Below are 22,951 nucleotides of genomic sequence, written 5' to 3'. Positions count from 1 at the left end.
ACTCATATTATTTATTTATAAATAATTTATCGAAACTTCTCTGCGGCAACAAGGTTGAATGATTAAACGATGAATATAAATAAGAAATAACCCTATTTGTCAATTGTTCCCAGGAGATTACCAGAATTCCAACAAAGAATCGTCGAGCAATCGCTCCAGCGAGACTAGTCCTTACGACGACTATCCGCGCTCTGAGGACCGATACCGGCCCTCCATGTCACACATCAAGGACGAAGCCGAGAACCTCTCCCTGAACGAACAAAGATCTGACAAATAAACTAAAAGAGCAAAGCGACTTACAAGTAAGTCTCGATAAACTAAACAAAGAATTTGTAAGAGGCTGAAATAAATAAAATGATAATATCTATCGGGATCGATCGATATTATGACCCGTGCTAACATCTTAAGTGATATTATTTTAATTTAAACGGTATAATATTCGACCGCGATGTGAATACCGACCGCGTTCAGAACCGAACGTTCTGTCTGCGTTCGGAATTCTGAACGAACTGACGGCGACGAGAGGAAGTTGTGAACTGAATTTATAGCAATACGAAGTGATTCTTGTGGTTATTACAATACGGACGTTTTTCGCGTAATCGATAGTGTAGAGTAGCGAGTAATATCACAGTATGTAATACGATTTATATTTACGGGTTTAGCTCTATTTCAAGTTAGCGGACGGTGTTTTAATGTGTTCACAGTTGGATTTTTTATAATTAAAATTATAAAACGTTTTTAGGAATAACCAAATATATTTTGTTTTTCAGTTTTATTATTATTTGCCCGGTTTTAACGGGAACTTCGAAGTATTATAGTTTTAATGTTCTATTTTTACGTTTTTTATTTTTTAATTTTTATTAAGATTAAAATACATAGCTAAAGTTAAATATTTCGAATTGTTAGAGATTAGTTTAAGTGTTAGGTGTAATGTTGGATAATCAATCAACGATAGTTAACCTTAAAAGGTCCATATCAATATTTAAAATTGTATAATCATTATTTGTAATAAACAAATGTGAACAATAAGTAGTGATATCGATCTGTCGTAGAATTAATTCGTACATAAAATAAAAATACGCATAGCGTTTTCGTTCGAATTCCATTCCTTGTTAGTTATTATTTTGTTACTGTGGTACGATATTGTATACTACATCTCATTAAGTACTCTATGTAAACAAATGCACGCAATCGAATTTTAATCGATTTCGAATAATCGATTTGTTAACTGTATTGGGATTTTGTCTTTCGATGCGAACCGATCGAAGTGGATGATACTTCGAGTGTTAATGATATAAATACTCTTTTGATATAAATCTTCATTCTGAATTTGGACAGACACTAAATTTTCACGTGGGTTTTTCGACGGTAAAGGACAACATTATGAGGAAACTGGTATGCAAGAAATTCTATCACATAAGTTCGAAAACTTATCTTTAAAAAAAAAGATCTTTGTATGTTACTTAAAATTTATTTAAAAAAAATATAGAATCGAAGTTATTGTTAACTTAAATTATTTAAGTGATTGAAACAATATCAATCATTATCTCAAATTATAAATCGAAAAAGAACAAGTTTATAAAATATAAACACACTAGTTGTCGCCAGCGGTTTTGCTCACGTCGTAGGGATTGGTCGTCAGTTGTAAGAATAATCCTTAGAGTTCAAGATTGCTCCATATAAAATTTCATCAAATTCGGTTAATTGGTTTGGTCGTTAATGAGCACACAAGCAAACAGACAAATTTACTACCACATTCATAATATTAGTTTGAATAACATCAACAAAAGATACAGAAGGAATCGACCACAGACTAAATAAAAACGTGTTTTAAACATTTGGTATGTCAAGAAGGTTATAAGTGCTGTTCATGTTACGTACAATTGTTTACATTTTGTACTTGTAATAAAATGGATATGATGTAAAAGCATGTTATAGTTTCTACTTAAAGCTGACAAGGACAAGAAATTGTCGGAGATCTCAATGGTTATTTTTTTTTAATCAACCAGATTTGCTTTTATAGTTACACGTAAGTACGAAAGTATACGGAATTGATTTATTTATGATCTGATATATATATTTTTTTATTTTTTTTTAGGTATTTCAAATAGTGTGCCATAGGTTTAATGATGGTACTTTATTTTTTTTTTTTTTTAATTGTGATCAAATGGAATTGTTTTCGCGCTGTAAATATTTATCATTATCGTCATTATCAAATGTAAATTGTTTAAGGAATTAAAATTCTAGGCTTATGTAAACATTCACTTAAAATGCATATTAAATCGTTCATGTTGTAGGAAATTTAGAAAAAAAAAATACTTAGTAGTTAAATTTTCACTATAATAGATAACAGATTCTGAATGTTGATTTATTTGATTATGAAAAATTAACGATTAATTAATTCAGAATTTTTAGTGTTTCAAAATATTCTTGTAAGCATTTATTAAAATAATAGTCAATAGAAATCGAACGTGTTATTCCAAATAATTATAAAAGGGTAAAAATAATCATATCACAATTATGTATTGTAGAGACTTAAATATCTGGTGGATGGCGGGCTATATTCAAATTTGCATTTAAATAACTTAGAAATAATCAGTGGAGCTGAATATCTGAATCACTGTTCATTTGAGTTGTATTTTGAAGTGAATCTTCTTTGAACGCGATCAGAGTTTAGAGATTTGAATTTCGTACATTAATGAAATGTTTGAACGAAACGTGTCTGACGCAAAGAGGTTTCACTTCTGCCACGTGCACGCGCTTTAATTTATTTTTAATTTCTACCAATTGTATTTTTTCGTTTTTTTTTTTAGTCACATACGCAAACTTTTTTTAAAGGAACGAATATGAGAATCGGTCCATAATTAGTTCTTATTAAAATCGGGCATAGCTTATTGTAAAACCAATTATTTAATAACTACCTACTTAAATATATTTTTTCTTTTGATTTTCTATAATTTAAGTCAATTTTTAGTAACATTTATATACTTAGATAAGTGAAAATGATGTTACTTAAACTTAAATAATTTACAATAAGCTATGCAACGAGTGTGTACTTCTAAAGCAGCAACAATATTATTTCCACTTACGATTAGAATCAAGTGATTTATTTGAATATATATAATAATGGCGCCCGACGTGGGACACTAAATTACATTTATTAAACATTGTAAATTATACTTAATTAGTGTTGTATTAAACCAAATCATTACAAATAATGTTTTGTTTTATTTATCCTAATTACTTATACTATTAACTGTTACGCAGACGTCGAGGAAAAGATCTGATATATTCTAATTTCAAAATTATGTTTCTTTTAACAACACACTTTTTTTTTAAATTTCATACCTGATTAAAGCATATTATTAGTAAAACTCAAAGCAACTGTAACTGTTAGATAACCTGTTGAGGTCCCAAGCTTTGAGTGAGACATAAATATCTTTTAGTTTTTTTTTAATGGAATAGAAAAATTATGTTTTATAACATGAGGAATTCTTAGAGTTCAAGATGACGTGAAGAATATTCTAGAACTCTATTTTTGAAATCAAATATGAATGTATAATTATATCCAGCCCAATTGACACAATGCTTAGGAATCTTTATAAAATAATATTTGTCATCGCCGTTTTTCGCGTCCGTTCTTATGCTAAATCTTTATATAAATGGACAAAGATTTTCTTTTCTGTTAATTTTTGTAACGATTAACAAATTTTAGTGTCAACAAAAAAGAAATTGAAATAAAGGGTGGATTTTTTTCTCGAAATTTTCTTATTCTCTTACGTTTTTTTTTTTCATAAAAGATAAGCCAACGGTCAAATGTCAGTGGCTACAATTGCCCATGGATTTTGGCGCTGTAATAAATATCAACCATTCCTTACACCGCCAACGCGCCAACGACGACGACGGGTGTTTTGTCTCTTGTGTTTTTTACACTATACAATTCCGAATACTAAGCAACTAGATTTTATTTGGGTAATTTTCTAGTAGACCTAAATATTAAACGTGTATATTAACTATGTATGGCGTTTTCTTATATTTTCTAGCCATAATTATATTAAATTAATATATTACTGAATAATATAATAACTTTCTAAGAAAAAATGACATGGCGTGTAATGCAAGCTTATACGGCTTACGGGACTGGCGTAAACATCTGCACAAGCTAACCACACGCCCACCAAGACATTTATTGATCAACACTTAATATACAAAAATATCAAAACTGACCGATTTTTATGAATAAAAGAACAAATATATAGGTACGAACTCATTTTACATAAACTTATTTATAAAATATTACATCATCATCATCAGCCCGCATTCGTCCACAGCTGAACATAGGCCTCTCCAAATGAACGCCACTGTGGTCTTTCTTCGGCAAATTCGATGTGAATGCTAATAGTAGCAATTAACAATTATTCAAAATTCCAACAGTTTCGTTGACGTTCAGAACGCCATTTCTTCGCAAATCCATAGTGAACATCACAGATGTGAATATCAAATGTTGTTTATTTGGCTTTTCTCCTATTATGGTTGGAATATAGTAAGTATGAACATTTAGGTATGATTTTAATTTAGTTTGTAAGTCATCGTTCCTGAATACTATGTCGTTTACAGGAATAGATGCACGTTATCTTAATTGAACTGATTCATCTAGCTGATCTAATAAAATTGATCGACAAACGAAAACAAACTTTAAGTACTTTTATGATTATATATATAAGTTAAACAATAATTATATTAATGAACTGATAAAATTAATTAATACTTTTTGGTAGGGCTTTGTGCAAGCCCTTCTGGGTAGATACCACTCGTAAGGTATTCTGCCGCCACACAGCAATTTTTAGTATTGTTGTATTCCGGTTTGAAGCGTGACTGAGCCAGTGTAACTACAGGCACAAGGGACAAAGCATCTTAGTTCTCAAGGTTGATGAAGAATTGGCGATGCAGGAAATGATTGATATTTCTTACAGCGCCAATGTTTATGGGTGATGGTAAGTACCATCAGGTGGCCTAGAACCGTCCTTCTATCCAGTGGCGTAGCTAGGTGGGTTAGGGCCCCGGTGCATAGAAAAAGAATCAGGCCCTCGCCCCCTCTTTAACGTAGGTATATTGGCATTCAAAATTATAGATAGTTATAAGAATGGGATACAGGATACAGTGAGTTAACATATCATTAGTAAGTTAAATCCATACTTCATCTCTATTCAAAGCTCTTTTCATAGCTTAGGTTAGAGGGCCCCCAGAGCTCAGGGGCCCTGGTGCACTGCAACACCTGGCCCTACGATAGCTACGCCACTGCTTCTATCTATATCGTAAAAAATAGACTATATGAATCTATTATTTAAAACAAATCTTCATCGGATACTCTAAAAACCGGCCAATATTATAATGTCTTATGTCTGCGAATCCAAGGAAGTCTATTTTCTGCTCCATGTGCACCGGATATAAGCTTAGACGACTTATTTTATTTTGTATCGTAGGTTTCATCATATATCATTAATAATGTCCGGAAGCGTAGGCGCATGCGCCGCAAATGTTACGATTATTGAAGCAACATTTTAAATTATAATTTGTAGTTTATTATTTGTTCTTGGCGGTAGGGCTATTCTACCGTCAAACAGCAGCACCCAGTGTTGTTGTGTTCCGGTCTGAAGAGTGAGTAATCCAGTGTAACTACAGGCACAAGGGAACATCTTAGTTCCAAAGGTTGGTAGCTCATTGGCGATGTAAGGAATGGTTAATATTTCTTACAGGGCAATTGTCTATGGGTGGTGGTGACCACTTAGCATCAGGTGGCCCATTTGCTCGTTCGCCTACATATATACATAAATAGAGTAATTTGTAATGATGAGATGTCGTCCTGACCTATTACGGTCAATACCACAGGTCAGGTCACTTTGGTGCTTGCTTGCTTACACTTTGGACTAGGTAATTTCCTAGGCCAGGAGGGGTCATACTTCAATATTCCAGGCTCCGTGTTGTTACTGATAAATGAGTAGAATATCTGATAAGTAAGTAGTACCTACCCAGATGGGCTAGCACGAAGCCCTACCACCGAGTAAATTAATAACTTAACAATTAATAAGAGAGACATTACTCGTCACATAACGAATGAACTAAAAAACGAAATAGGGGATATCAACATAAAGGGGAACGAGACGTTAAATCAATCTATAGCCATAAAATTGTTTGTCTTGACTGACTATCAAAACACACCCTATCGAGACTAGAAAGATGAAATTTTGAATAAAGTTTTAATATAAGTTTTAGCTTTGAATCGATTTTGTATGATTTTGGCGACAGATTTCAAGGCCAAACCTGAACTGAACTGATTTGAATTGGCTTTACAGGAAGCTTGAACTCCTAAGAAGTTCGTAGACTTTTTTATACCTAACACCTGACAACCAACTCCCAAAGCTCGAGCGAATCCGAGGGCGACAAAAGATATTTACATGTGTTTATTTGATTTGCAATAAATTTGGTTGACGCCTCGTCGGGACCTTCATCCGCCTAGTCCACTGATCAGAGGTATACTGTATAAAACGAGTGTTAATTTTCAAAATGTAATATGCGATATTGACCATAAAATTTATCAGATATACGTATCAAAAAGGCGTATCGCAGTAAGTCAGTTGTCAACATTTCACGAGTGATAAACGACGTGAATTCTTACAGAATCACATTGCTGATTACATAAGTATGTACCTAAAGATATTATCACAAAAAAACAAAATGTATCACAAGTACCAATCCTACCTAATTGTAATAAATATCATTTAAAAATACCATATTCTGGAATAATGCTTAAATGCATAAAAAAAACTATTTAATATAAACGTCACCGTAATTTCATCGACATACCGTGCCTTCACTCGCGCTAGGTTGATTTATGAAGTGAACAAGTGCACATCGTAGTGACGAATCTGACGATAGATATCGGTATCGACACTTGATGTTTTTTTTTGTATTATAAAAATTGAATTTAGTAACATAAAATAGTGATTATTTTTTATGGCTTTTATTTGTTCCAAAAAGGCACAGATTATTTCGCAAATGTCACGTGCGAAAATTGTGATTATGAATTTTATGATTACAGATGCTTGTATGTGATGCTTTATTTTTATTCTTGGATATATTTTAATGATATGTTTTAAGTGTACAAATCTCATTATTTTAAAAATTGCCTAGATGGACTATTTTGTAGCCCTAGCCCTTATAGCCACTTTTTAAATAAAAAAAAAAACCTTTTAAGCATACCATGTAGCTGTAAGTAATTACTTCCAGGAATCAGTGCTGTAAGAAACACTTAAAATCCGTAATACATTAATGCATAGAGTTGTTCTATCCTTTTAAAACAAGTCACACTGACTCATACACCCTTTGAACCGAAGCATTGTAGTAAATATCTTATATAATACTGGTATACACTAAACAATGCACTATCCATTGCAAGATACATCGCTAACGTCAACATTTTGAATAGTAGCGTATTCAGGTTAACAATAAAATGCTTAATATAAATTGATTTTAACGACAGAAAATATTTACAAGATTAGCTTTAACTAAAAATATATTTAATAAAAAGAATGGTTCGGTGGGTGGGTGGCATGTTCGGTGATTAAACAACATTAACATATCGATAAAGTATTGTGACGACTAGCAATCCCTAGCGGACTGACATATGGCTCTTAATCATATCGATAGTGAGCAACTACAAAACCGCTGAACCGACAAAAAATCTAAAATAACTGTGTTTTTAATCCCGATCTGGTTACTGAACTCTTCTCGATAAAAAAATATGTTTTTTTTTACAACACATGTCTACGAATGGGTTGAATTTTTTTCACAAAAGTGTCATTTCGATTCGAAATGGAAAGTTAAAGGTTTATTTAGTATTCCCAAACGGGTTTTAGTGATATTTTTAATTTTTTTTTTCTTTCATGATGCGTCAAGACATGTGGAAATGATTATGTTTTGTCATGCGACACACGTGAGAATCGTTTTTTTTTAAATTTCAGATTTTATGTGATGTGTTCGTTTTCATATAAATGAAGAAGTTTTAATTTATACAGCCGAATAAATTATATAATATAAAATGTTATCTCTATATACACATGAGTTTTATGATGCGTGACGTTCTGCGCGATCACACCTTGAAAGTTAGTTTGATTGATATATAAATGAGCCATAATAAATGCTAGAGGGCTGAACTTGTTATCATAAGCCCAAAACAAAATCATATTGTTGCTTTGTAGTGATGACCATGATGATAATAAGAGCCGAGATGGCCTAGTGGTTAGAACGCGTGCATCTTAACCGATGATTTCGGGCTCAAACCCAGGCCAACCCATGGAATTTTCATGGGCTTAATTTGTGTTTATAATTCATCTCGTGCTCGGCGGTGAAGGAAAACATCGTGAAGATACCTGCATGTGTCTAATTTCAACGAAATTCTGCCACTTGTGTATTCCACCAACCCGCATTGGAGCAGCGCGGTGGAATATGCTCCAAACATTCTTCTCAAAGGAAGAGGAGGCCTTAGCCCAGCAGTTGGAAATTTTCAGGCTGCTAATGTAATGTAATGTATTGATGACTAACCGGAGAGTGAGCCAGTGTAATTACATAATGATATTTCTCACGTGATAATGTCCAATGTGTCATAAAATTTCATTAAACTTTAAACAAACTTTCTCAATATAAGTAATTTCTTTCCTACATTATATCTCGACTGCTGTGTTGATCTTGTGGCCTGATAAGGTCGAAGATTCTTTGGTCCCGGGTTCTAACCCCGAGGCTGAAACTTTTTAATGGGTTTTTCTATTATCATTAGAAAGCCCATTTAATGTCAATCTCTCTTATTTATTTCTTAAAGCATCAGAGAAGCGTTCAATAAAATAAGATTATTTCCTGTTAAATTTGTTCCCAAATTCTGAATTATATTATTGGTAACAAAATTATTAAATTAAATTTAAGTAGATAGGTGTATAAAAATAAATACTCTATTCTCCTCAGTATCATAAGTAGCAGCAGTTATTCCAGGTTTTTGACGTTAATGAGTCGGTATGTTACAATGGCTTGTGACTAGAAGAGAAGAACCACCGCATAACGTGGCGAAGAAATACCCGCATTTTTTTGAAATACAAATCAATACTCGTAGTTTCGATTTATTTTTCAAATTATATTTATAAAGACAAAATAAATTAATAAAAAATAAATTGTCAAGTAAATAAATGCTAAAGATAATAATATCTTGATAACCGAAATGTATTGCATTAAAATTATATTCTATTTTAGGTAATTGCCATAAGCATTTAATATACTATATAACACCGTTTATTTACATTGAAATTATTAACATTAAGTCCTTAAACGTATACAAATATGATTTAAAAATGGTTACTGTAAATATCTTGACCGCGTGGAATGGTGGCAAGAATGCTAGCAACATTCCCCGTTGATTCGCAATTCCGATCATATGGGAAAAAACGACCCAACCCTCCTGTCACCAGTGGAGGCTATTGTCTCCTCACTCAATGTCTTTATAAAAGATAATTGTTAAATTGAAATTTTCCTATTATATTTGTTTTATTTGATGAGACCTTTTTTTATCGATAATTAATTTAAATTTTACAATTTTTATTATTTTCGAATCCATCTTTTTCTGGTATATTTTTAAAGCTCTTTCAAAGAAACTTTATTGGTCTAAGAAATACTTACACTTAAGGATATAATTGAAGTGCATACAGTTCTACTGCAGTACATCTTTTTATGTCATAGATAGGCGGACTGGTAAATGGGTCATCTGATAGTAAATGGTCATCGCTGCTTATAGCCGTTGGTACTGTTACGAATAATCATACCTCATATCGCCAATGCGCCAAAATCCTTGGGAACTAAATATGTTACGTCCCTTGTGCCTGTACACCAGTTCACTCACCCTTCAAATCGTAAACAATACTAGGCATTGCGGTAACATATTATGATTGAGTGGTACCTACCCAGATGCCTTGCACCAAGCCTTAACGCCAAGTGAATGTACTGCGCAAATAATGATTGCGTGTAGTGTTGGCAAGCATGCTAACATCGTTTGACATTTCTCCATTCGACCACAATTGCGATTCTCGAAGCGAATTTAATCCAATATTAAAACAACAAACGGAACAAAAATTGACCGATTCGTTACTCAGCAAACAAACTTTGCAAATCTTTCGTGATTTTTCAACTCTCAACTTTAAATATTTTAGTACATCACAGTTGCATTAGACAAATATATATTAACGAAACTACAAAAGGTACAAGGACAATGTAACATTCACTAACATATATTAAAGATTAACATAATGTTCACAAATATTATATAATTATATAATGCAGGAAAAAGCAAAAATATATATGTAAATTAAATTTTATAATAATGTATGTACTTTAATTCACGCTTGGACATCACCCAAGAGACTTATTTGTTTTCTAAAAAAGTACCAACCGTTTGCTGCAAGCAAAGTATTATCTTTAAAAATTAAAGGAAGCATATAAATATATCTATTAGTCTTTCTTAATTTATTAGAGGTAGGTACCAACATCTCGCTTTTAAGGTACCACCTATGACTCATCTATTTAATTTTATTATTACGTTGATGGTCATTTGTAAGATTTGACAAGCCTGTTCGCTCGTATACCTTAGTCAAACAAATTAAAAAAAAGTTATAGTGTCATATTGACATAAATGTCATAATTAATAATCAATGGACACATGTTCTATACCTACAAGCGCAAACATTATATTTATAAAATGCTTAGTATTGCTTAATACTTTCATTTTCTGTAAACATTTTTTGAATACAAATCATTTTGCATCCACGGCCGTTTCTCAATCACTGTTGAGTTAAAAATAACTCAATCGTCCGAAAAGCGATCGTTAAAGGCATAAAAACTCGATTAAAAAAACAATCATATCTAGCTTTCAAAGGAGGTTTATTTATAAAGAGTTTTTCCATGTGCGCGGGCGTGAGGCGCAATTACTCCTTCTGTATTCTATTTATTTCTGTACGTCGACATCTGCGCGTGCGACGCTGTGATGGCGGTGATGTGTGCGGCCCGCTTTTATGCTTTCTCTAAGGAATTATTTATTTTTCGTTAAAAATTAATGTAAAATTTAAATATTAAGAATCATGAATATCATGTACAATGGCAACAAAAATCAATTTTTATAGCCAATAATTTTATAATGCGAATTTATTGTATTACCTAAATAATATGACGTATAGCTTATTTAAATCAAAGTAGGAATAAAGATAAAAAAATCTTAGATTTACTCATTTCATGCGATTTACTAATAACTCAGCTGTATTATGCACTAATTAAACTTTACAATTTATATATCTTAATTTAAATTATTTTCAAACGTCCGATAATAATTTCGTCGACGTTCGAACGCCATTTTTTCGCAAATCCATAGTGAATAACGTAGATTAATCAAGCTTTCGACCAAAGATATCTATGACGTCTATTTGCTGTCAAATATTGTTTATTTGGCTTTTCTCCTGTTATAGTTGGAATATAATACATAAAACTCACAACTACGAATACGACTCAAAATTAACCTTAAGGTCCATTTAAATAATTGTAATTTTTATTTTCTTATAAAACTATAAAGTTTATTACATATTTAAGTATATATGAATATTATAACATTTCCAGTTTTTGGTAAATAGTAATTTTATATACAGTACCTAGTTCCAATACTAGGTAATAGTAAATCCTCGTTATAAACATTAATTAATTTATTTTCATAAATCTGTTAATAATAATCTAATAAAAAAAATTATATATAGTTTATATTATACATATAAGTATATATATATGTGTGTGATGTTTCTATATCTGTATATAGCTTTTCTGATATCAGAGTATCTTACAATAAACCCAAGTGGCTATAATAAACAACTTAATTTCATTAAAATTTATAAATTTTAATACATTTATTATTTAACGAAGCGGGCCGCAGTTGGACAGCGGTGATGCGCGCGAGTGTGTTAATTTTGTGTACCACCGCGATGATCACTGCTCCTCAAACTTAAACCTTTCACTTGTAACGCTATTATTATTACGAGACATTTTTAACAAGTGTTTTTTTAAATAAAAATTAAGTGAATTAGATTAAAATAATTGGTATATTGATATTTATGGAAATATAACTAAGAAAAAGGTTGCTTAGTGTTAGTTAATTCATTGAGTATTGAATTAGCACTAGTTTAATTATTAATATTAATTGCACTAAAATATGATAGTTTATGATTTAATTAATATAATTTTAAAAAATACTAAAAAAAATAAATAAATAAATACTTCAGAAAATTTATTTATTTTAAAGGTATTTTTCCCGATAGAATCTACACTTCGAATCGGTTAGTTTTACTTTTAATACGGTTCTGTAAAATGATGAGTCAGAAGTGCTTGTAAAAACCTATTTAAATTTTACTTAAGTTTGATTACGGTCATGCAAATCGATAAATGGCCACAAAATTACAATTAACTTTTGATTGGTGTGCGTTTATAGCGAGTTGTAAAACACAAATAAGAAATAAAATGTATACCGACAATTATTATAACTTTGACAATATCTGTACGCAACAAGTGTAAGCATCTTTCGAACGTATCGTGTCCTAGATAAGATGAAAAACAATAGTTAATTTAATACACCCATTAATCATCCACTAGCCTTGAGTTCACTTTTTTTATGGAAATCCGCTCATATTATGAATAAGCTTCACATATTACGTAGGTAACATTTTTTTTTGACAATATTTTCGGCCATACTTTCAGTTTAATTTTAAATATATATTATCCATTATTTCTGTATATTTATTTTTCAATTCAATTGAATTTTTTTACACTGTGCATGCATTGTGTAGTATTATAATGTAACTTAATTTTTTTTTTAAATAATATATTGCTTTTGCTAACTGTAATTAGTTTGTGCTACTTAAGTAAATAAATAAAGTGATATAAACAAAAATGCAGAAATACCTATCAAAAATTATCAACCCTCAAGTCCCTTTCATTATTATTAACTTTTAATAATCGGATTTGTTTTTTTGCTATTGTCACGTTTAAGACTTAAAAACGTTGCCGTGTTGGCTAGTGCAGAGAGCTAAATAAAACTCTTAGTATTAGTATTGTCATCCTAAGGCGTTGTTCTACGCGGCCCGTAAGGAAATCCATCTCTGGTCTTTTCAAAGTACATGAAATTTTACTACAACTATACTAATTATCTGAATAAAGCTTGGAAAGAAAAATCAAGGCATTTAACATAACGAATTTTCTAGTATTTGAACTGCTAATTGAATTGTTAGATGTATTAATAGTACTACTTGTAATTACAGCATTATAAGTAACGTTGTACGATGAAAACTTCGCCTATAGTTTACAGTTAATAATGTGAGGTTTTTGTTCAACGGTTTTTTTAAATAAATGTATTCAAAACTGATTTTGAGTGAGCCAGTACTACTGGCACAAGGGATCTAACAGTTGGCACCTTAGTTCCCAAGGTTAGTAACGAACTTACGATCTAATCTATGTTAATATTTTCACAGTGCCATTGTTAATGGGTGTCGACTTACCGTCAAATACAATTTTGTTAGTCTTATTATCAATTTTAAAAACAAAACGGATAAATAGATAAAAAGTGATAAGAACTTCGTCAAAACGTCACGCAAAATAATAAAAAGGTATATTCGCGTTTAATACCCGAATACGAGATACTTTTATATGAAAACTACTGAGTTTCTTGTCGTTTCTTCTCGGTAGAATCTACTTTCCGTAGCGGTGGTAGCTGTACATTTAATTCAACACTGTAACACGACGGTTGAAAGGCTGCCTACTTGAATAATTAATATTTAAATTTGTTTTTTTTTTTTTATTTAATAATAAATAATAAATATTAGCCAACATCACATACATTACTCTGATCCAATGTAAGTAGCTAAATCACTTGTGTGATGGATTTTGATCGTTTGTTCTGACTCTCAACGCACAATCTAAACAAGTGATTTGATTTGTTAGTTTGTCCTAAATATCAGCGCACTAACTACCGAGTAGATACCTGAAATTCAGAACACAGATTTAATGTCTTGATGAACGTCTTGTTCAAGACATTCGTAGATAATGTCGAAATATCGAGCTCCAACAAATAAAAATAAAAAACATGGTAAATATCCCGTTTTTAATACTGTTAGTAATAAAAATAACCATGTTAATTTAAAATCTTTTGAATAAATTAAATTTAATAGAATTATTTAAATTTGATTGTGATGAAACTTTCGTTAGGTATTCCATATACACCCGCGAAGGTACCTTCCGGGATTCCTGGGATAGCGGGCAAACGACCAAAAGGCTCATCTGATAAAAGAGATTACTATGAAAATCTGCACCACCAGGAGGCTCGTAGTTCCTTGTCAACCTCTAAGATATAGCTCTCGAAGGTTCCTAAGTTTTGTAGGTTTGTACTTCAATATAAACGTTTTATATAGACCCTAGTCTACTCGTAATGTATAAAATGAAAGTAACATGTCATGTTCTCTCGTTACATGAAAAAAAAATTAAGCGTCTGCGGGTCCGTGTCATTGGTAGTGACGTCTGTCACGTCTTATTTTAACTATACATCATCTCTCATTACGGCTCATCTACGCTCATACAAGGTTACATACAGACATTTATGTCAATGGGTTTGTTTCTTTCATAAAGTATAGTTATTTTATATAAATATATATAGTTTTCGTAATACTTTTTATAGTAAGATAGGCAATTTCTAGCATATATTTTATTGTTTATTCGTTATACTTACCCTTTTAAGTATTTTTAGTAAAAATTATGAATAGGCTCAGTCGTTTCAAATCTGAATTTACACGTGTTGGTGTGGTGTGGTATGTTATAAATTCGAAGATTATAAATAATGTTCATTATATTTAATTCAAGCTTTATGACTTTAAATTTAAAAAGCGAGTAAAAGATTTATAAATAACTAGTGTTCGTCCGCGGCTTCGCTCGCTTTTAGGTTTTAGTGGTGAAATAGTAGACTATGTATTTCGTTGGAGCTCAAGCTTGTTTTGTAGCAAATTCCATTCAATTGGTTCTGTAGTTTGACCGTGAAAGCGTAACAGGCAGACAGACAGACAGACAGAGCTACTTTCGCATTTATAATATTAGTATATATAATGTACTTTATACAGTTGTAATACTTGAATATTAATCGCAGATTTGTAGTACAAATCCAGACAAGCAAGGTTTGATGGCCCCTTTGACATTTCATAAGCTTATTTTTTTATTTATAATTAATTTTGTGCTCTTCAGTAAAAACAATATCGTCCGTTAACCTGCAATCTCTGTATAGGATGAATAATTTTCCACTCGTGTTTACATCAACACTCATTAGAGTAGCGTGGCGGAATAAGTTCCAAACATTCTCATTCATTGAAGAGGACACCATAGCCACACATTAGAATATATACAGGCGGTTACTAGATGCATTAATTTACAAATGAACACCTTCAAAATTATCAGATATCGACCTAAATAAATACTTCGAAATCTGTCGTGACTTTAATTATCGAAATTAATAATCTGCGAACAATCTCGACAGACGAAACTGTTTGTGATTATTCAATTAATGAATTATCTTTTTGCAATTACAACATGTTAGTTTGAATACTATTTAATAATAAATACGATTTTAATTTAGAAGGAGGTTTATTTTGACATTATTAACAAAATTAATATAATAATAATTGTAATATGAGCACTATTAATACAGTCATTAAAATTGATGAAAAAATATATTTTATATTCTATTTCGTAGCTGAAGATTCCATTGTAATATAATTAAACGGGAATAACAATTAATACTTAACAACGTTCTGGTATTACTGAAAATCACATACATACACGTACACGAATTGTAGGATTTTGTGATTCGAAACATTTACATCAATGCTTAGATTTAATAGTTCGAAATTCGAAAAGGGTTTTTTTTTTAATAAATATTAAATATATAAAAGACAGGCAACAGTGCTGTAATTAAAAAAAAAAAGAACAATATTCTTAATCACAAGAAATGGTAAATTTTGAATTTCGAATAAACTATCTTCGTTTAATGCTTGCTCGCCGCTCGCTTACTTTCATTTCATTATTGATATATTTTTATCCGTTAAAACGGTTAAATCATATCTATGTGTGAGTTCACACGTGTCATGCATAAGTGCAACATGATAATAAAACGACGCGACATCGGGACGTGCGTGTTTCACACAAACTGGAATGATTTAAGTTAATAATATAAATGCAAAATTTATCCGACTCATATGTTACAAATGTTATCTGGATTTGAAAATCAAATCCTAATGATCCTTTGTTATATAGACATTGACGCTGTAAGAAATATTAACCATTCCTTACATAAATAGTGACCCGCCAGCCTTAGGAACTAAAATGTTTTATCCCTTGCCTGTAGTTACACTGGCTCACTCTTCAAACCTAATCGTAATACTAACTATTGCTCTTTGGCGTATTGGTAGAATATATGATGACTAAGCACGCAGACGGGATTGATTGACCAAGAACTCATTCATTAAATTGAGAAATGTTTTACGCAAACTTTACAAATAACCTATCATATAAACTCGGTTTTGAAATTTTAAATAAATTAATTAATATTGGACAACATCACATACATTATTCTGATCCCAATGTAAGTAGCGAAATCACTTAAGAAAATCAGAAGTAACGACGGTACCACAAACACCCAGACCCAAGACAACATAGAAAACTAATGAACTTTTTCTACACGGCCGAGTCAACCCGAGACCTTGGAGTGGTGTACCCATAGAAACCGGTGTACATACTACTCGACCACGGAGGTAAAGAGAATAAAAGTTTAATTTCAAATTTATCGATAAATATTTACGTACCCTGCGTGTGAAAATACCCTCTGTCTGTCTACACTGTACTGAAGTTACGCACTTTATAATCTTATTAGGTTTTATTTCATCAATGGCAACGTTATTGATATTAATATAAATTATCTTTAACATCTGACTTCGATTTCGTTGGTCACACGTAAAAATATAAACACTAATAAAAAACATTCTAATAAGAAAATAATGTTATCATGTTCGAATTTTAAAAATAATCTAATTAATATATATGTATCGTAAACATATATTTATTATACCTAACAGTTGTAATTTCCTTCAATTTCATTTCTATATACTGTATATGAAACTAAGACAAATTTACGGACTAATAATAATAATAATAGTTATAATAGGTCCAAGCCTATGCCACAATGGGTGGCAGGTCCTTCTTAATCCAGGGTGAAGGGAGGGGCGCCTCGCTGATGATTATCAATTTTAAAAAAGACGCCCAGAAGTTCTCTTAAAATTTATTTCTATGGAAAAGGATCGCTTGGAAGATAGCCGTGCACTTGTTGTGATCAAGATGATGGGTGAAAGGGATCCTTAGTTCTCGAGTCTGTCTCTCATACCCTGGGTTTCTTTTCACTTCTTTTATTAATTTCAGTTGTTGTAACGAAATGTTCTTTTTGCCAAAGCCAATCTTGAGAGGACTGTTAAAATTAATTCACAATTATGGTCTACTATTAACGGACTCCCTAATATTTGACAATTTATTTTTCCGCATAAAAGAAAAATCACATAACAATTTCCTTTCAACGAAGCTTTTGATTCAATTCTAATTCAGTCAAAACTTATTAAGCAATAAACGATGCAACTAATTGTAGCTTACTTTACTTTATTCGAAGGGCTTTGTGGGAGCCCTTTTGGATAGGTACCACCCATTCAACAGATATTCCACCGCAATACAACAATACTTAGTATTATCGTGTTCCAGTTTATGGGGTGAGTTAGCTAGTGTAATAACATGCACAAGGGACTCAATATCTTAGTTCCTAAGGTTAGAGGAGCAGGAGTTTTTCAGCCAAGTCAAGTCAATTTCAGTATCAGCTCGGAGTCTGTAAGTTGGAAGTGTGTGCACTCCTGTGTCTCAGAAAACACGTAAAGCAGTTGGTCCTGCGCCTGAAGTGTTTTCGGTTGTTTCAGTTTTGCTGTCCCATAGGATTAGAGAGGTGAGAAATCCAAAATCAAAATATACTTTATTCAAGTAGGCTTTTACAAGCACTTTTGAATAGTCATTTAAGAAACTATATTGAGTGAAGTTACCACCGGTTCGGAATGCAGATTCCACCGAAAAGAACCGGCAAGAAACTCAGAAGTTACTCTTTTTCAACATTTCACAAAAATACAAAGTCATGCTAGTTAAATACACATATATATATCATCCTGCTCCTCAGACATATATATATATATATATATGTCTGAGGAGCAGGATGCCGAACAATTGGGTTCGGAGAATGATCCGACATTTGGAAGACTATGTGGATGTAAAATGGGAAATTCACAAAATAAAACTTATTTAATATCGTCTAATCACTCTATTAATTAATTCAATAATCGTACACCACAAAAAAATTAAGGATTACAATAATTAATCTCGATTAAGAGTAAATGGGTTGGGCAAGCGACCATCGCATTCGAGTCGCTTGTCAAAACATAACGGCTCACGTTGCCATGACACTTACAACTCCTTCGGGGTGACCCGCTCTTAAAAGTAAATCATAAACAGTATTGCCAACTACTCGATTCATTAATTATCCAAATCAACAACCAAAGTAACCGTACCCCGTTATATATATATGTAATATATCGTGCCTGAAAGTCAACTAGTATGAGTTCCACGCTTTATGTGTGTGTCCTCGTTTGCGCACAAACTCGCACTCTATAGTATGTCTTGCGTAGTTGGCTGGGCTCCCTTGAGATTACCCGCCGTGCCACTGCAGGGACAAAGCCATCATTCAGCTTCTCATTTCTGAGGAGAAGGCTTCCTCGCGATGCAGCTTCACCGAACACCACTAAGATAATAAACTAACACATATGAATTGCTCGGATTTGAAACCGCAATATTGAATTAAGATTCACGTGAGCCACTGCACCACTGGGCACAGCTAAGATCATTGATTACACGTGTTACATATGTTTACTCATTATTAGGATAATAACCTCGCGATAGCAACTATGTATTGACGCTTAACTTTGACCCTAGGTCACCTAGATATACCTAATTACGTCTAAGTCTACGTTATACATTGGAAAACGTTTGCTGAGTAATTCGTACTGATGTTCGACACATTACACACGTGTAGACGTATACAATTATTATATATAAATATTAACTATACATATAACAAGTAAATTCCAACTCTTGGATTGACACTTTATTTTTTAACATTTTATTAATTTACATTAGCAGCCTGTAAATTTCCCACTGCTGGGCTAAGGCCTCCTCTCCCATTGAGGAGAAGGCTTGGAGCATATACTACGTTGCTCCAATGCGGTTTGTTGGAATATACATGTGGCAGAAATTCGTTGAAATTAGACACATGCAGGTTTCCTCACGATGTTTTCCTTCACCGCCGAGCACGAGATGAATTATATACACAAATTAAGCACATGAAAATTCAGTGGTGCCTGCCTGGGTTTGAACCCGAAATCATCGGTTAAGATGCACGTGTTCTAACTGGGCGATCTCGGCTCTCACTTTATTTTTGCACCACACTTATTTAATTCGGGTTGGTGGGTAACAGTGTGCAGCCGATACACAGCAGTTTCCTGTCCCGTTAACTATGGGATAAATTAGTATGTGAAAATTCAGCATTGCCTGCTCGAATTTGAACCTGTTATCTTCAGTTAGTATTGACGTGTTTTAATCATTGTGATATCGCGGCTCCTTTTTTATCAGTCCAATTTAGCCATCGTCTCCGATTTTGTAAAACTACTAAACCAAAAAGGCGTATGCATATTATGTCTAAAAAACAAAACAAAAATTAAAATATTCATATAAAAACATCGTTAAAAAAACTGACATCGGGATGAAGACGTAACGACGTCAACAGATATGTATGTAAAAAAAAAACCAAAAAAATTAATAGACAATCCTTTTTTTCTTAGACACGTGTTTTAGTATTTAGTGGATACTTCTTAGGTAGGTAATTATTTTAAGGAGGTCGTAAAAATTTATTCTACAAAAACTCGTTATGCTTTTGTGAGGATTCGTAATAAATCTGAAAGGACGAAATTTTTAGGGGATTGTAATTTTATTACATTTTTAAGTTTTGGTTTTACTTATTGACTGACTATCACTAACTTAATTATCCTACAACTAAACAGTAATGATTTGCGTTTAGGTGCTCTAGTGTAATTTCAGGTTCAAAGAATATACATAACATAACATAACATAAACATAAGCAGCCCGTAAATGTCCCACTGCTGGGATAAAGGCCTCCTCTCCCTTTGAGGAGAAGGTTTGGAGCATATTCCACCACGCTGCTCCAATGCGGGTTGGCGGAATACACATGTGGCTGAATTTCGTTGAAATTAGACACATGCAGGTTTCCTCACGATGTTTTCCTTCACCGCCGAGCACGAGATGAATTATAAACACAAATTAAGCACATGAAATTTCAGTGGTGCCTGCCTGGGTTTGAACCCGAAATCATCGGTTAAGATCCACGCGTTCTAACCACTGGGACATCTCGGCTCTTCAAAGAATATAGCACTATGAATTTAAATTTCTGTTATATTTCCCGCCAAAGGGCCACCACCGTGGGCGGGAAAACACACACACTACTAACAAATACACCTTTCTTCACCTTTCCTACAATAAATAATGTATCTTCGAGTTCGAGTCGATTAAATAAAGTATTTTCATTCAGCTATAAATGAAACATATTTACTTAAAAATTGTGTATCAAAACTTTATAATTTCTATAATAGGGTGGTATTCCTCGCAATGCCCAGGGACTATATTTTTTTTTAATATAAAAAATAAAAAATATATGAATACAATACAAAAATGATAAGAATTTTAAAAAGGTAACGATGCGAAAGTCTGTGATTAAAAAATTATAAACAAATAGCATAGGATATGTAACATTATATTACAGCAACATAATATAGCCTATACCAATCGAAGAACGAATTAATATAAAGAAACCTTAGATTTACGTATTCCATGCAATTTGCTAATATTGTGCCCTAATGACAGTTCATGATTAATGTCTTTATTCATAATACAAACTACTCCACGTAACTACTTATATCCAATTTAATCTTGTTCCCAAAGTTCCGACAGCTTCGTCGATCAAAACACAATTTGTTCGAAAATCCGTAATGAATATCATAGATAATGAAAGCTCTCGACCAATGGTGTCGCGTCTATTCGATATTAAATGTCCTATCGGATCCGTAGGCGTCCTAAGCACGTACTATATGACCCCGTCGACAGACTTACTGCCGACAACTTAACAGGCAACACAGACACACACCGAACCCGCCGGCGGGGTGGAGGTCCTACATTCTTACCGATTCGTCGACGCCTAGGCGTACGACGATGAATGTACACGTCATTCCTCTCTCCCGTCGACGACGGTGTCCTAAGCCGAGGTCCGGACTCACAGGAGGTACCGCTAGGACGCGCGTATTCTTAGTTCTTCAGTGCGCTCTCAACATCAAGGCTTGAGTAGTAGCTCGCCTACCCCGCCTTGTGACGGTGTAGAGGACATAAGGGCAACAGCATTGCACAATTTGAAAAAAAAATTATATTAAATGTTGTTAATTTGAATTTTGTCTTCTTTTAATTAGAATTCGTCCGATATAAATTGACCGTTAGACTGAAGGCGCGAATTTCAGACTAATTTTGAACTTAGAATACTAATAAATATTTTTGTTTTCCTTTTATTTCATTTTTTTTAACTTAATTATGAATAAACTCAATGCCTCCATAAATATGGTTCATTGAATTTAAATTCAACAAGGAAGTATGTATATATTGATATCTTGCTACAAGTTTAAGCAGTTCTTATTGCACAGCAATTTTACGGACAAAAACATTTTTTTTTTCATCAAAAACAAATTCCCTCTCTTATTAAGGCAAGCGTTTGAAATCACAACCTAGATTTTCAAAAAATAAAATCCATTGTCGTTAACGTTGACGTAGAAATGGGTACGGCAAAATGCCAAAATCGAACCAGTGACTACGGCATCGTTACGCGACCAGTTCACTGTTAATCTATTACAGACTTAACTGCGTAGATACAGTGGCGGATTTACAAATTTTCAAGGTATAGGCTGTAAAGCTTTTGCCGCCCTTGCCTCCACAATTGTCAAATTGTCATGTCCTAGATTATTTTTACAACAATTTCGTTGGAATTGTACGTAAAATAATGTTTAGGTGTATTTTTGAGCAAATTAAAGCTCAATCGTGTAAGATTTGGAAGGCGGGGTAATGCATGCTACTTACACAATTGGTAGACGTGAATAAACAGAATAAATCATCTTTATTGCGTATATTTATATAATTACGTTACAATACTTTTTTGCGTGATTTTTTGTTGGCAAAATCATCGATGATATCGTCGTACGTGATTTTGTTCATCAATTCTGACTCTATGCACAAAAGAGCTAAAGCGTTTAATTTTTCTTGGCTCAAGGTCGATCTCAAATAATTTTTAACCCTTTTTAAACAAGAAAAACTTCTCTCACCCGAACAATTCGTCGCTGGTGTACATAAAGCCATACGAAGGGATAATAAAGTCCAAGTTCGGATAAACGTTCTGCAAACTCTGTTTTCGCAGAAACGAAGATAGACTTTGCAACGATGGAGAATCTGGTTTCACCAGAATGCTTTGCGAAGAAATGTGGCTTCGAAAATGTATGCATTCTTGAACGAATTCAGTCTCTAAATCATTAGGGTACGTTTCTTCCAAAGACCGAGCCTTTTTTGTAAGGGTTGATGATGACAATTCGCTCATTGTGGTCAGAAA

At 32.7% G+C, this 22,951-nt stretch overlaps 1 protein-coding gene across 3 annotated transcripts in view; it reads left to right on the top strand.

The window, feature by feature from the left end:
- Positions 1–3,218, top strand: part of LOC125073657 (forkhead box protein P3) — a 76,061-nt gene extending 72,843 nt beyond the window's left edge. For all 3 annotated transcript variants that reach the window (XM_047684579.1, XM_047684578.1, XM_047684580.1), the window contains one exon: positions 114–3,218. In XM_047684579.1, coding sequence (XP_047540535.1) covers positions 114–277 — 164 coding nt within the window. In that variant the 3' untranslated portion in view covers positions 278–3,218. The remainder of the gene's footprint in view (positions 1–113) is intronic.
- Positions 3,219–22,951: the final 19,733 nt, after the last annotated feature.

Source organism: Vanessa atalanta, chromosome 25 (genome assembly GCF_905147765.1).
Source record: "Vanessa atalanta chromosome 25, ilVanAtal1.2, whole genome shotgun sequence".
Lineage (NCBI taxonomy): Eukaryota > Metazoa > Arthropoda > Insecta > Lepidoptera > Nymphalidae > Vanessa > Vanessa atalanta.
The sequence above is the reverse complement of the archived record's forward strand: the minus strand, read 5'-3'. Positions and strand labels throughout refer to the sequence as shown.